Source organism: Pseudorca crassidens, chromosome 1 (genome assembly GCF_039906515.1).
Source record: "Pseudorca crassidens isolate mPseCra1 chromosome 1, mPseCra1.hap1, whole genome shotgun sequence".
In the NCBI taxonomy this organism is placed as follows: Eukaryota; Metazoa; Chordata; class Mammalia; order Artiodactyla; family Delphinidae; genus Pseudorca; species Pseudorca crassidens.
Genome location: NC_090296.1, coordinates 85,943,159 through 85,959,538, shown reverse-complemented (window position 1 = coordinate 85,959,538; position 16,380 = coordinate 85,943,159). Strand labels below are relative to the sequence as shown.

At 40.5% G+C, this 16,380-nt stretch overlaps 1 protein-coding gene across 2 annotated transcripts in view; it reads left to right on the top strand.

Annotated features, from left to right (window-relative positions):
* VPS39 (VPS39 subunit of HOPS complex) overlaps positions 1-16,380 on the top strand; it is a 47,815-nt gene that overhangs the window by 13,678 nt on the left and 17,757 nt on the right. Inside the window, exons 3-10 of one of the 2 annotated variants that reach the window (XM_067744274.1) lie at positions 2,044-2,108; positions 2,417-2,459; positions 3,720-3,814; positions 4,743-4,841; positions 5,290-5,382; positions 7,549-7,732; positions 13,578-13,698; positions 13,811-13,931. In XM_067744274.1, the coding sequence (XP_067600375.1) occupies positions 2,044-2,108; positions 2,417-2,459; positions 3,720-3,814; positions 4,743-4,841; positions 5,290-5,382; positions 7,549-7,732; positions 13,578-13,698; positions 13,811-13,931 (821 nt within the window). The remainder of the gene's footprint in view (positions 1-2,043; positions 2,109-2,416; positions 2,460-3,719; positions 3,815-4,742; positions 4,842-5,289; positions 5,383-7,548; positions 7,733-13,577; positions 13,699-13,810; positions 13,932-16,380) is intronic. The other variant, XM_067744285.1, reaches the window with a different exon arrangement.

Below are 16,380 nucleotides of genomic sequence, written 5' to 3'. Positions count from 1 at the left end.
AATAGGTTTCAGATTCCAGATTGCAAGAAACTCCATTTTTCGAATTTTTGTATAGCATCAAAGAAGATCCACAATTATCTGAAAAAGCTGTTAAAATATTCCTCTCTTTTCCAACTAAATGTCCACACGAGGACAGATGTTTGTCATATACCACAACCAAACAACGTATCAAAACAGATTAAATGCAGAAGCAGATGTGAGAGTCAGCTGTCTTCTATTAAGCCAGACATTAAAGAGATTTATAAAAGTGTAAAACAATGCTTTTCTTTTAAATTTGGAAAAATAGTTGTTATTCATAAAAATGTTATTTACACTGATATGTAATGAGCTTATTACTGTTATGTTTAAGTCAGTTAATACATGTTTTGGAACTTCCCTGGTGGTGCAGTGGTTAAGAATCCACCTGCCAATGCAGGAGACACGGGTTCGAGCCCTAGTCTGGGAAGATCCCACATGCCGCGGAGCAACTAAGCCCGTGCGCCACAACTACTGAGCCTGTGCTCTAGAGCCCACGAGCCACAACTACTTAGCCCATGTGCCACAACTACTGAAGCCTGAGAGCCTAGAGCCCGTGCTCCACAACAAGAGAAGTCACCGCAGTGAGAAGCCTGCTCACCTCAACGAAGAGTAGCCCCCGCCCGCCCGCCGCAACTAGAGAAAAGCCCTCAAGCAGCAAAGAAGACCCATAGCAGCCAAAAATAAATAAATTTATTTAAAAAAAATTTTTTTTAAATACACATTTTTTAAATTCCTCAGTTTTAATTTGTAATGGTAAGCATTGACAGCTATAATCTATGTAAAAGTTCTGGTCCTCAGTAAGTTTTAAGATGAAGGGGTCCTGAGGCCAAAAAGTGTGAGAATCTCTGCCCTAGATAATTCTGCTCATAAAGAGAATTGTTAGAGGTAATAAAGTCCTCTTCAAATACAGAACTCTTTATCAAGCAGTAACGGCTGATTTTTTTTTTTTTCTTGTGCAATGTAATGGCATAATACAGGGCAGGTTTCTGAATCTCCCGGAACTTCAGGGCCCTGTCTTCATCTCCTCTTCTGTGGGACATGTGGAGGAAGTAAGACCAGCTTTGGTGGTGTGGGCCCTGGTGGGGCCATCGATTTGAGCGGTTGGCCGTGTACATAGTCTCCCCAAGCTGGGAGGCAGGTGGCAGGGTGCGGGCTCAGCACACAGGCTTTACGTAAAGTCAGCCCTGAGTTTGCCTCTGGGCTTTCTCTCACTGGCTGCTACCTAACTGCTTGACCTGTCAGGTTCCTCAGATATGAAATTGGAATAATAATACCTACTTCTGGAGGTGGTTGTGAAGTTACAGAGAATACATAGAAATTTTAAAATCCAGAGCCTGGCACTTAGCTATTGCTTAGTTAATGATAGCGGCTGTTATTATTGTGATAATTATTCTCTTTTTGACTCTGGGGACTTTTGACCCTAAATGTTTTGGTCATCCCAGCAAGGCTGGCTTCATGTGTTTTTTATGGTCTATAACTTTCTTCCCCTTTTTAGCAAGTGTCAGCAGAGGTAGCATCACCTGAGAGTGGCAGTAAGTGTAGATGCATTAAATTGCTTTGGCTCTGGGGATGGTATTGTTCGCTCTGTCCTGTCATATGGGACACAGGGTAACCGCTAGGATTTAGTCTGTCTTAGTCTAAGGATGCTTTGGGCTGGGATTCATTGCTGGGGCTCCTATATTTGACTGTTACTTTTTACACTCTTTTGGTGACATACTTTACCAAGGTACTATTATGCAGGATAAAATCCTCATAAGTACCTTGCAGCTTCAGTAAAATGTGGTGTGGTCCTTTCTGCTAATGGCAAGTGAAGGTGCATGAAACCCTCTGTTCTAAAATTGGAGTTGAAAGCAACTTACTGTACTCAATAAAGACAACTGGCTATTTTAGATCTCCAACTTCTAGTCTTTAAGGAATTTTTTATAATTCATGTAGGAAAGCAGTATGGAGCAGCATTTTTTGTCATAGTTATTTTTATATGTATCCCTGTGTTTGGAAACGTGAATGTTTGTTTCTTTCCCATAGGTTGCAACAGGTTTGAAGTGACATTAGAGAAATCCAATAAGAACTTCTCCAAAAAGATTCAGCAGGTAGGCCGTGATGGTGGTCGCTACAAGAATATTTGACTTCTATGATACCCTGTCAAAGCTAGGACTTTGGTAAAATTATTTATTCATCTTTGAATCCTCTGCTCTTTGTCCTCCCATTTATGCCGGGATCTCTGTCCATCCATCAAGTACTTGAGATCCTCTTTCACAAGCAGAAATTGTGATTGCACATAAGTCAGATCCTTGTCATTGATATGGGCTCTTTAGTCCCTTTTTAGTATTGCAGTTAAAATGAACATTTGTTAAACCTTGTCAGAAGTGTTTGAGTCTAATGATTTACTATTTTCCAGATCCATGTGGTTTCCCAGTTTAAGATTCTGGTCAGCTTGTTAGGTAAGAAAAGGGGTTGCATTTGTATTTCATGTGTCAAGAAACAAAAGCTATGACCTGATTAACCCTTTCATGGTTAATTTGATAGTTATTACTTAACAATGAAACGGACACATTCCTAACCAGATGCAGCAGGGTACACAGGTAATAAAGGCACCAGCATCCCCCATATCTTGAGCTCTGTTCTCCAAGAAGTATCACTTCATTCATTCATTCATTCAGTATTTATTGAGTCCTACTCTAGGCATTGGGGATACCAAGTTGAATGAGACATGGTTTCTATCTTTGAAACTTAGGTTCTGGTTTTGAAGACCAAAATGACAGAAAGTACTCATGTTACAGTGTGATAAGTTACAATGAAAATTTATAAAAAGTGTCGTGGGATCTTAGTGATGGGAGAGACAGCATTGTCTAGTGGATGACTAGGGTTTCAACAGGAAGAGAGGGGTAGGCAGAGTGTTATAGGCAGAGGGAACAGCTTAAGCAAAGGCCCTGAAATCTGGCCAGACTTAGGGTATATGGTGGAGACTGGTAAGAGACAGGTGAGAGATCAGGGCCAGACTATTCCAGGCCTTGTTTGAAAAGCCATAGTTTCATGGAAGGTGGCCAGTGAGGCCTTTTCATGACAAGCAGAAGAACTAGAAACTTGCCTCATGCTCTGTACTGTTCAGCCCAGGGCCCAAATGGTAGAATCATTTTAAACTTAGTTTCTAGTCAAGAGAGAAACATTTAAATTAACTAAAACTAGCTAAGAGGCCCAAGTGAAATTATTGCGCTGGCTTTGCTAGAAAAGAAATCCTTGCCATAGGTTTGTACAAAATCCACAGGGGGTTTCCTTTCTCTTACTGGAGCCTCCTAATGTGAGTAGCTTTGAAAGGAATTTCTTGTACAAATATTGCATCACAAGTTTCCAGACTTGAGAAAGACAGAGTGTAAGAGTGTTCTTTGGAAGTGAAAGAGCTCTTTAATTCAAGCCAGCCCAAATTTAAAGGAACAAAATATACAAGTTTAGAAGACTAAGTGACTTCCTAAATGTTTCCGTACTGGTCATGGACCAGAATAAGTCGTTGTTAGTGAAGCTGAAGGTACATCTTCGACCAGTATTTGCCATTTGGTTCTTCTGGTTGTTACACAGTTATTTTGTGTGTGTGTGTGTGTGTGTGTGTGTGTGTGTGTGTCTGTCTGTCTGTCTGTCTGTCTTGAAGGTGGCTATACTAGAGAATTGTGAGAATTTATACGGGTGTTTTACCTCCTTCCAAACAGAAAATAATATTTATGTCCATGACCTATTGACATTTCAACAAATCACTACAGTTTCCAAGGCAAAGGGAGCATCACTGTTCACATGTGACCTCCAGGTAAGTGTGGGCGAGATGAAATTTGGCTTTGTGCTTTAATAAATGCAGCCTTTCCTACATCATTCCTACCATTAGATGGGAAGAATAACGTTGATATCCAAATTCAGCAGAGACTCCAAAGAGAATATTTGATTTTGGATTGTATTAGAGAAATTTCCCCCTTAAAATGTTGAAACATTTGCATTCCCTGTGTGTGCGCTACCGGACAGCTGTATTTCAGGAGGCAGCTAACCGAGGACGAAAATGCTTGCCATGGACAAACCATTAGTGGGAAATCAAGACTGTAACAGTACATGAACATAGCTCTAGGGCATTAAAGTGACTCTCGTTCTGAACGTATCATTGTGGTCTTTGTCCTTAGGGAGTTTTCGTTATTCGGAAAAGACGTTTCTCCTGATTTTTGCCAATTCATCATCCTTACCTTCTTCAAAATCTGCGTCACCCCTCTACTCAGCTTTGATCACTTTTTAGCACTTATGGTCTATATTGATGCTGCATCGTTTGTTGTATGCTTAGGCATTTCCGTCCTCCACTTCTTTAAAGGATTGAAAGTGGGCCTGCTGTCACTGACACAGGCTGATCCCTGCCCCTGCAGGTATTGACAGCAATGAGCAAGAAGCATTTAAGAAAAAAAGGAGGAAGCAGTTATATAGGTTTTCCTCTCTAAATATAAAGGCCCATGACATTTGCTGGGACCGGGGCCTCTGACTGGCAGCCCTTGGGGAGGAAGCGCTTCTCAGCCTGTTGTTTTTGAGCGCATCTTAGAGAGAATGGTGTGCTTTGGTTCAGCTTATCTGGCAGCATGACTTTGTATGACAAGGGATGTTCAGATTAGTAGCCTTTTCAAGGTAGAAAAGTCTCTAATATAGTTGTCAGTTCTGGAGTCATCGTGTGCACATCCTCATTCGCTCTGGGTGTCTCTTCCCAGCACACAGAGACTGGGGAGGAGGTGTTGCGGATGTGTGTGGCTGTGAAAAAGAAGCTGCAGCTCTATTTCTGGAAAGACAGGGAATTTCATGAATTGCAGGTACAGTCCACTGTTTCCTGGCCCATGGGTTGGGTGAGAGCTGCTGCTAAGTTGACCCACAGCTTGAAAGACTTGCTTTTCAGTTCCTGTGAAGCTCAGGAGCCCAGTCTTGATGTTCTCCCCAGATGAATGCTCTGCTAGGAGTACCTATGAGTTACTTGTGCCCACTTGTCAAAGTCTCCTGGCCTTCAGAGGCAGGAGTAGGACAATTCTACATCTCTACAGATTCATTTATATCAAAGGGGGTTTTCACCTTTTCCGAATGCACCTTGTCCAGTTCATGGGTGACTTGTATTTTTATTATGGGTGGTTTCCTGGCCTTGTGCTAAGAGAATTGTATTCAGATGAGGGTGAGAGTAATTTTGCAGAATGGGGGTGGAATCACAGGAAGGTCATGGTTTTTTTCCTTTAACATCTTTCCAAGTGAACTCTTGCTGTCTTTCTCCAGGGAGACTTTAGTGTACCAGATGTGCCCAAGTCCATGGCATGGTGTGAAAATGCTATCTGTGTGGGTTTCAAGAGAGACTACTACCTAATAAGGGTAAGATTTACTATTTTGCAAGTATCATCAGTTTACCTTGGGGAAGGTGATTATGAGTCTACCTGGGAGAGATGATTATGTGCTTCTGAACTGTAGGTCAAGAGACTGCCTTAAGTAGAGTTTTTGGCATAACAGGGTTTGTGTTTGTATGTTTGGTTATCTTTCATGCGCTAAACATCTTTCACAAATAAGATGTCTGTGTATCTTAAGCCAGGCAGAGTCAACTCTCAGTTCTCTACCTAATGAATTATCCATATCCTGTATCTAGTTATTGGGCTAGATAATTAGGGCTGCATGCCTCTGTCCAGTAGCATTATCATGGACTGCTATCTTGAGGCTTCAGTGCTGAGGAATTATATACTAATTTTAGTATTAACTTAAGTATTTTTAAGACTTTGAGTTTCCTGCCCCCCAAAATCTTTTAGTATATTTGTTGTAAAAATTATTTTCACTGTTTTTTTCTAAATTTCAAAAGCCGTATGTGTTTATTATAGAAAATAAGAAAATATAGATAAGGAAAAGAAAAGAAGTGCAAGTCATCCGTAATTCTCCCACTCAGAAATAATCTGGTCCACTGTTAACATTTTGGTAATGGGCATCTGCCCTGTTTACAAAAATCTCATGTTATACACATTGTTTTATACCCTGCTTTTTCTCTTAAGTGGTAAATATCCACGACACATTGGTTTTTTTCCCCTCCAGCATGCAGGCTATATGTAAAAAAGGTTGGTTTACCATTCATTTTATAGAATAACAGAAATTCCTTAGCTTCATACCCCTCTCATAATCCAGACTTGACAATCCTGGAGGTCTTTCTCCCCACCTCCCACTTCCCTACTCCCTGCTGTGTTAGCTCTTCATTGTTTATCTAGTTAATATATATGTTCCCTGTTTATATTCTTGGACTAGCCTAATTTCATCAGGATCCGAATTGCAAGCTCCTAGGCGAGTTACTGCTGTGTAACTGACTGCATAGCCACTAGGCAGACAGGTGCCTGAGAGGAGTCTGTGAGGGGCGGGGGACAGAGCCAAAAGTTGGAAGAGGGCTCTCATTCCTCTGACTACCTTAGGTGTTGCCATCAGCTTCTTGAGGGTGGAGTGTTTTGAGGGTGAGGAATCTTGCTTTAGGACCAGGTTATTCAAAACGTATTCATTTATTTGCAGACAGTAAAATTTGTTCTTTTGGATGTGCAGTTCTGAGTTTTGACAGATGCCTAGAGTTGTATAACCACCACCACAATCAAGAGTCAGAACAGGGGACTTCCCTGGTGATCCAGTGGTTAGGATTCTGTGCCTCCACTGCAGCGGGCACAGGTTCGATCCCTGGTCAGGGAACTAAGATGCTGCATGCCGTGTGGCCAAAAAAAAGAAAAGAAAAAATTCAGAACAGTTCCATCATCCCAAGAAATTCCCTCATGCTGCCCCTTTGAAGTCAGCCCTCCTCCCACACCCCAACCTCTAGTAACCACTGATCTGTTCTTCATCTCTTATAGTTTTGCCTTTTCCAGAATGTCATATAAATGGGATCATACAGTATGTAGCCTTTTGAGCCTGGCTTCTTTCACTTAGCGTAAATGCATTTGACATCCAACTGTGTTGTGTGTGTGTCAATATATTCTTTTTTATGACTGAATAGTATTCCATTATATGGATGTACTACAGTTTGGTTGTCCATTCATCAGTTGAAGGACAAAGTTGTTTACAATTTTTATGCATTATAAACAAAGCTGCTATAAACTTTTGCACACAGATTTTTGTGTAAACACAGGTTTTCATTTCTCCTGAGGAAATGCCTAGGAATGGGATTGTTAGGTCCCATGGTAAGTGTATATTTAACTTTATAAAAAGCCAACAAACAAAATGGCTGTACCATTTTGTGTTCTCACCAGCATCATATGAGAGTTCCAATTGCTTTGCATCCTCGCCAGCAATTGACATTGTTAGTTGCCAGGCTAGATGCTTGTCTCCATGTTAGAGAAAAAGAGAACTGGTTCAACGTGTGATGACAAAATTTGTCATAACAGACTCTATAATATTTCTTTATGCCAAATAAGGAATATTAGTGGCTTCTGTAGGTTTGGGGTTTTAACTTGATTTTTCCGGGCCATGTGTGTTCATGCCTCTGGCTGGAGAATGATGGGTGACTCACTTTGTGTCTTCCTATAGGTAGATGGAAAGGGGTCCAACAAAGAGCTATTTCCAACAGGAAAACAGCTGGAGCCCTTAGTTGCACCTCTGGCAGATGGAAAGGTGGCTGTGGGTCAGGATGATCTCACCGTGGTGCTCAATGAGGATGGGATCTGCACACAGAAGTGTGCCCTGAACTGGACAGACATCCCTGTGGCCATGGGTGAGACCACCATAGCTTCTCTTTCCCACGTTGGGCCACCCTCGAAGGATGGAGCCCCATTCATAGCTTTAGCAGACAGTGGTTTCCAGTGTCATTCACTCTCAGTTCTCCTTCTTGTAAGTAGAATAGTGTTTTAGGGTTATTAAAAATGGGATATTCTGGGGACTTCCCTGGCAGTCCAGTGGTTAAGACTCTGCACTTCCACTGCAGGGGGCACAGGTTTGATCCCTGGTCAGGGAACTAAAATCCCGCATGCTGCGTGGTGTGGCCCCCGCCAAAAAAAAAAACCAAAAGGGATATTCTGGCTTTTGTAGGAAGTTGGGTTTTGCCCCAGAGGGGGAAGAATGTAAACAGAATTGTACATTTTAGGAAGTGATTATCTACTACTACTATTTTTACCTCTTAGTTCCTTTTCTTTTACCTTCTTTTTAATGGTTTGTGTCTCTGCCAAAAAGACTACATTTGGAAATTAGTGGAAATTTTTTACTTCGTCCTATAATCCGTATAACTCAGCATCAAAAGGTTTTTGATGTGGTGGTTATTGCTGCTCTTGTTTTTGTAGCTTCGAGGCACAGAGTGTGTTCAGGTGTGTCTGTCCTACACATCAGGTGTTTCTGCACCTACACCTGCCTCAGGCTTCCAGCTCTCTGCGATGGTATTGCCTGGAAGCATATCACCATGCTGGCAGCAATCATTTTTAGTCCGAAGAGTAAGCATTTTAGTTACTGCTCTGGAGAGGCATACAGACATGCTGTCTTTAAGGGCTCTAGCTCGGGAAACAAGGATTACATCTTGCATAAAGAGATGAAACAAGACCCTGCTTAAGGCATTAAATCGGATGAGTTGAGATTTGCTAGTTGAGAAAGGGGAAGTTCATTGTTCAATTAATCAGTAAGAAGTTCCATTAAGATTGCACTAGACCAGGCAAGGAGTTCAGGATCTAGCTTAAAGAAAAATTTCTTTCATTTTAGGCAGAAAGAATAGTTTGAAAAATGAGCAGAAATGCAGAAGACATGCTGATTTGTGAGAGGGCATTCCAGAGACTGACCTGACTGAAACAGGTGGTGTGGATTATGGAGGAATGAGGATGGGGCCAGTTGTTAGAGGCCCACTCGAAGGTCTGAGAGGCCATTAGATTCCTAAATGGTAGAATTGATAAAAGCATCATGTTCTCGGGTGGTTATTCAGGTGGTGATTAGAGATGAATAGACCAGAAGGAAGATAAATCAAAAGGACAGTATTTTATAGGGCTCAAGGTTATGTATATTCACAAGTTTGCCATGGGTGGGGGTGGTTAAGAGCTTCACAAGAAGCTTCGTGATGTTCTAGGGGCCCTTGTTTTCCTTTAGAAGAAGAGGCTTGGTAGACTAGGTGAAGCTGTGTGTAATATGCTGGAAGTAGGTTTCTGGTTCCCCAGCGTGGAGACCCTGTTTTAAGACCTTTGTTAGTTCCCAGCCCCTTTGGCAGTGTTTCGCAAAAACATTTTTGTGCCTTAACACATGGAGGGAGGGGACATTCTTCCTGGGTAGGGTGGAAGAACACCATCTGACAGGAAGAAGACTAAACTTCTTATAGACTTCGATTATATTTCTGCTCTCCTCTTCACTACTGCACCCAGGCTCCAGTCATTCTGAAAGGACTCCCCATCCCTGTGCCTTCATCTGTGCTGTTGCCTCTTCCTTTCTTGTCTGCCCAGCAGCGTGCTGCTCATATGACAAGGCCCCCGTTCAGTGGCTCTTCCTCTCAGAAGTCTGCTCTGACCCACAGGCAGAATTAGTCACTTCCCCCTTGGTGCTTCCACTGCCCTTTCAGGTTTCTCCGTCACGCTAGCTGCACTGTCCCACTGGATGCAGTGAGTTGTCTGTCTCCTCTGCTCGTGCAGGAGCTCTGTGGGCTCTGGGCTTATGTCTTGGTCCACTTTGAGAGTGCCTGAAACATCATAGCCTCTTACTAAATGCTTGCTGATTGATGAATTACTGTCATTGTCCGCCATTCATTACATGCTTGCTGGACACCAGCCAGTCTGCCAAGTTTGAAGACATAGAGAGATCCAGACCATCTCTGTTGTCAAAGACTTGGGGAGAGTGAACAAATGATAAGACATGACAACCAAAAGGGTTTCTAGTATAGATTACTTCTTTTATTGAATTAGGCCTTATTAAAGTGGACCAGATTTTAAAACGACAGAGAAACTTTACATAGTTAATCTTTCTTAAAATGAGGTCAGCATAAAAAAAGAATCCAATACAAAAAAACATGCTATTAAATTTTATTTTTTGGTAAGATGAAAAATATCAACATAATAACAACAATAGCATTCAAACTGATGAAGGTATTACTAAGGCCTTAGTTTTTCCTCATTTCTGAGTTCCCTTCTAGCTTTGAAATTTTATTGTACTATTCATTTAGAGTATAAATTGTGAATATAATATGAAAAACTTTTTATCTGAAAATAAATAATGAGGAAAATAAATTTATAGCAAGTTAGTCACACTAAGAAACTATTCTTATAAATATATTCTTTGAGGTTACATTTTTATATGATAAATATGCCATCTAGTGGTTCATTTTTTACTAATTAAAAAAATTCTATTTTTAATTGTAGTTAAAAAAACACATAGCATAAAATCTATCACCTTAACCATTTTTTGTTTTTCTTTTACATCTTTATTGGAGTATAATTGCTTTACAATATTGTGTTAGTTTCTGCTGTATAACAAAGTGAATCAGCTATATGTATACATATATACCCATATCCCCTTCCTCTTGCATCTCCCTCCCACCCTCCCTATCCCACACCTCTAGGTGGTCACAAAGCACAGAGCTGATCTCCCTGTGCTATGCGGCTGCTTCCCACTAGCTATCTGTTTTACATTTGGTAGTGTATATATGTCAGTGCAACTCTCTCACTTTGTCCCAGCTTACCCTTCCCCCTCCCCGTGTCCTCAAGTCCATTCTCTATGTCTGCATCTTTATTCCTGTCCTTCCCCTAGGTTCATCAGAGCCATTTTTTTTTAAGATCCCGTATATATGTGTTAGCATACGGTATTTGTTTTTCTCTTTCTGACTTACTTCACTCTGTATGACAGACTCTAGGTCCATCCATCTCACTACAAATAACTCAATTTCATTTCCTTTCATGGCTGAGTAATAATAATATTGTGTATATGTGCCATATCTTTATCCATTCGTCTGTCGATGGACACTTACGTTGCTTCCATATCCTGGCTATTGTAAATAGTGCTGCAGTGAACATTGTAGTACATGTCTCTTTTTGAATTATGGTTTTCTTAGGGTATATGCCCAGTAGTGGGATTGCTGGGTGATATGGTAATTCTATTTTTAGTTTTTTTAAGGAACCTCCATACTGTTCTCCATAGTGGCTGTATTAATTTACATTCCCACCAACAGTGCAAGAGGGTTCCCTTTTCTCCACACCCTCTCCAGCATTTATTGTTTGTAGACTTTTTGATGATGGCCATTCTGACCAGTGTGAGGTGATACCTCTTTGTGGTTTTGATTTGCATTTCTCTAATAATTAGTGATGTTGAGCATCCTTTCATGTGTTTGCTGGTAATCTGTATATCTTCTTAGGAGAAATGTCTATTTATGTCTTCTGCCCATTTTTGGATTGGGTTGTTTGTTTTTTTGATATTGAACTACATGAGCTGCTTGTATAGTTTGGAGATTAATCTTTTGTCGGTTGCTTCGCTTGCAAATATTTTCTCCCTTTCTGAGGGTTGTTTTTCGTCTTGTTTATGGTTTCCTTTGCCGTGTAAAAGCTTTTGAGTTTCATTAGGTCCCATTTGTTTATTTTTGTTTTTATTTCCATTTCTCTAGGAGGTGGGTCAAAAAGGATCTTGGTGTGATTTATGTCAAAGACTGTTCTTCCTATGTTTTCCTCTAAGAGTTTTATAGTGTCTGGCCTACATTTATGTCTTTAATCCATTTTGAGCTTATTTTTGTGTATGGTGTTAGGAAGTGTTCTAATTTCATTCTTTTACATGTAGCTGTCCAGTTTTCCCAGTACCACTTATTGAAGAGGCTGTCTTTTCTCCATTGTATATTCTTGCCTCCTTTGTCAAAGATAAGGTGACCATATATGTGTGGGTTTATCTCTGGGCTTTCTATCCTGTTCCATCGATCTGTATTTCTGTTTTTGTGCCAGTACCATATTGTCTTGATTACTGTAGCTTTGTAGTGTAGTCTGAAATCAGGGAGCCTGATTCCTCCAGCTCCGTTTTTCTTTCTCAAGATTGCTTTGGCTATTTGGGTCTTTTGTGTTTCCATACAAATTGTGAAATTTTTTGTTCTAGTTCTGTGAAAACTGCCATTGGTAATTTGATAGGGATTGCATTGAATCTGTAGATTTCTTTGGGTAGTATAATCATTTTCGCAATGTTGATTCTTCCAATCCAAGAACATGGTATATCTCTCCATCTGTTGGTATCATCTTTAATTTCTTTCATCAGTGTCATATAGTTTTCTGCATACAGATCTTTTATCTCCTTAGGTGGGTTTATTCCTAGGTATTTTATTCTTTTTGTTGCAGTGGTAAATGGGAGTGTTTCCTTAATTTCTCTTTCAGATTTTTCATCATTAGTGTATAGGAATGCAAGAGATTTCTGTGCATTAATTTTATATCCTGCTACTTTACCAAATTCATTGATTAGCTCTAGTAGTTTCCTGGTAGCATCTTTAGGATTCTCTCTATATAGTATCATGTCATCTGCAAACAGTGACAGCTTTACTTCTTCTTTTCCAATTTGTATTCCTTTTATTTCTTTTTCTTCTCTGATTGCTGTGGCTAAAACTTCCAAAACTGTTGAATAATAGTGGTGAGAGTGGGCAGCCTTGTTTTGTTCCTGATCTTAGAGGAAATTCTTTCAGTTTTTCACCATTTAGAACGATGTTGGCTGTGGGTTTGTCATATATGGCCTTTATTATGTTGAGGTAAGTTCCCTCTATGCCTACTTTCTGGAGAGTTTTTATCATAAATGGGTGTTGAATTTTATTGAAAGCTTTTTCTGCATCTGTTGAGATGATCATATGGTTTTTTATCCTTCAATTTGACCTTAACCATTTTTAAGTGCACAGTTCAGTAGTGTTATGTATATTCACATTGTCATGCAGCACATTTCAGAACTTTTCCATCTTGTAAAACTAAAACTCTGTACGTATTAAACAAGAACCCATTTTCCCCTCCCTCAGCCCTTGGCACCATTCTACTTTCTGTTTTTATGAATTTGACACACTAGTTACCTCATGTAAGAAAATGGCTACACCGAGAATGCCATTCAGCTGCCTTCTCTGTGAACCATTGAGCATTAGGTGGAGTTCTGCATCTTTTCGCTGTGAAAATCTCAAGCAGAAATAACATTGGCCAGAAATGTGGATCTCTTTCTCTAGCATAATTTTAGGGGGAAAAAAAAAGAGAAGTTGCCCTCCTCTTGCCTTTCCTAAGAGAATGAAAGAAGTTATGTAACCTTGTTCTCCCACTGACTCATTGTTAGGGGAGCTGCAGCTGGCCTTGGTCTGGCCTGGCTTTGTGACGAATGAGAAAGGAGCCAGTGACGCTTTCACCCAGCTCTCTTGGGGAAACAGTAGGAGTGGAGTCACGTCCCTCTGAGCAAAGCTGGATGCATCTTTTTTGTGCAGGAGATTTAGCATCACTGAGACAAACATTTTTTTTTCTTTGTATATCACAGTGTAGGATCCTGGCTTGGTATTTGACTAGTGGACCATTTGGAGATCCAAGTGCAGCTTAGAACTGAGAAGCTGAAATGGTGCATAACCCTAAAGGCTTAGAACAGAAGCGCAACTCAAGATGTTCTCTCTTGTGCAGAGCACCAGCCTCCCTACATCATTGCAGTGTTGCCTCGATATGTGGAGATCCGGACATTTGAGCCAAGGCTTCTGGTCCAGAGCATTGAATTGCAAAGGCCCCGTTTCATTACCTCAGGAGGGTAAGGAATTTCTTTCTTGACTGTAGCTGCCATATTATTGCAAAGCTTTAAAGTCATCTGTGTTATCATAAAGCCAGCGCTCTTTTGCTAATCCTCTTACTCCTGTCTCCAGATCAAACATTATCTATGTGGCCAGCAACCATTTTGTTTGGAGGCTCATTCCAGTCCCCATGGCAACCCAAATCCAACAGCTTCTCCAGGACAAGCAGTTTGAATTGGCTCTGCAGCTTGCAGTAAGTCTTGTTTCTGAGATTTGGGTGTGAGAAATGGGCTTTCCTCATTGTTCTCCAGAGTAGCGGATTTTAGTTTAGATGTTCTTATTTAGTTTGGACTGGAGGAATAAACACAGAGCTGAAAGTCAGGGGGCTTGGATTCAGGATCTGACCCTGCCATAAAATATCTATGTGACTCTAAATGATTTCACTATCTCAGTTTGCTTATCTGTCAAATGTAGAATGAATGCAAATTATACAAAATTATACTAGTATTTCATAGAATTAATAGGACAGTAAAATAATTTAATAGATATGGTATGGCCTTGAAAAATTAAGGACAATGCTAACATTAAAATAACAGTCATAACTGTCAAGATTACAGTGTGGTTGAATGCAACAACTACAGGGCCTCTCAAAATCCCTTTCACCAGTAGTCTCCTGGGCTTGGGTAAGTAGGCCTTCTTTAGGTATTCTGAACCCACCTCAGGTTGCTACGTTCAATTCAGCAGGGCTGCAGTCACAAGACTCACTCTCCTTGAATGGATGGGATGTTACTTGTGGGATGTTACTCACAGCAAAGTACTGACCATACTGTTCTTTCAGTGATGCTCTCATTGCCAAAACACTTCTTGGAGATTGACTTTCAAGTCTTGTCTTATGCTTTTAAACATCCCCAGTGGTGATTATTGTCATCTCTAAAGGGTGGATTTGATTTTATGAAACAACTAAAAGTCATTCCAAGCCTCACTGAGTCACTAAACTGGACAGTGCTGATTTGGTAAAAGAGAAGAGATTTTTTGAAGATAATAGTAGGAAAACTTAGTTTTCAGAGTATCTTATAAATTACTTCTGAAAGGAAAACAGTGGACACAAATTTTGGAATATGTATGTTTATAATTCTATATGGTGTATACTTTTGAAGAGCAACATTTATTTTGGGTGTATAAGTTCTAGATATAAAACAAAAATCCAGTCTTAGTAGTTAGACACATTTAATATACCATAGATTGTTTCTGTCTTGGGCCATTTAATTTTAGCATCTTACTATTTTTCTCCCCACTCATCTATTTCTCTAAATTATTTTATTTTCATTTTTAAAATAATGATACCCATGAACCCACCATCCTACCCCCCAAAAATAACTTACGTAACCTATATGTCCCTCCCCATCCCATCCCTCTGCCTACCCTCCAGACACAGCCATTATCCTAACTTTGTGTTTATTGTGCCCTTAAAATTTTTTTGTTTTATCTTTCATATATATTTGTGTACTTGAATATGTATTTAGTTTTTGAACTTTATAAAAAGGGTATTATGTAGCACATAGCTTTTTTTAGTATCTATTTTTCTTAAAAGGAAGGTCTCAGGTCTTTCCAGTGATCTTCCTGCTGCAGGTTGTCTGTTAAATCTTTAGTAGAGAAGATGGAAGTGGGTTTCCATTTTCCCTTCTCTTTTCTAGGCTTGTACTTACTAGGTGTTCTGCTCTATGACAAAAGAAGGTTGCTTGATATCATCTTAGCTCTTGAGGCACCTATCTTTTATTTAAATTAATCAGAGAACGTACATGAAACTTTCAGAGGGCAGTTATGTACTAAACTTTGCTTTGGGCTGGAAAAGGCATCCTAAGATTGGACCTTTTAAGGATAGGTAGGAGCAGGAGCAGGAAACAGGGAGAGTTACAGAGCCCGAGGAAGTTAAACAAGTGAAAACAGGGCTCCCCTGGTGGTGCAGTGGTTGAGAATCTGCCTGCCAATGCGGGGGACACGGGTTCGAGCCCTGGTCTGGGAGGATCCCACATGCCACGGAGCGACTAGGCCCGTGAGCCACAGCTACTGAGCCTGCGCGCCTGGAGCCTGTGCTCCACAACAAGAGAGGCCGCGACAGTGAGAGGCCCGCACGCCGCGATGAAGAGTGGCCCCCACTTGCCACAACTAGAGAGAGCCCTTGCACAGAAATGAAGACCCAACACAGCTATAAATTAATTAATTAATTAATGAACTCCTACCCCCAACATCTAAAAAAAAAAAGAAGAAGAAGAAGAAGAAGTGAAAACAAGGGTGGAAACAGGTATTTCCAGGATGCATGGAGGCCATCCTGATTGGCATGTAGGGTGTGGCTTGAATGTCTGGGAATAACCTAGCTAAGGAGGCTGTGCCAGGCTTTGAGAGCCTTTAAAACACCAAGCAGGAGAGCTTAGCCCAAGCGTGGCAACATGCTGATGATGGCCTGGACTAGGGTGAACGCAATAGAAGAGGAAAAGAAAAGAAGGGAAAACATGGAGAGACCTTTTTTTTTTAAAATTGGGGTATAGTTGACATGGAGAGACATTTCAAAGGAAGAAATTAAATGTGGCAAAGATTGGTTAAAAAGGATATAAGGGGGGAAAAGGTTAAAGGAAGAAGCAGAGATAATAAGTAGCTCTATTTATTTGGATTTTACTGTGAACAGGACCTTTCCCAACTGTGCC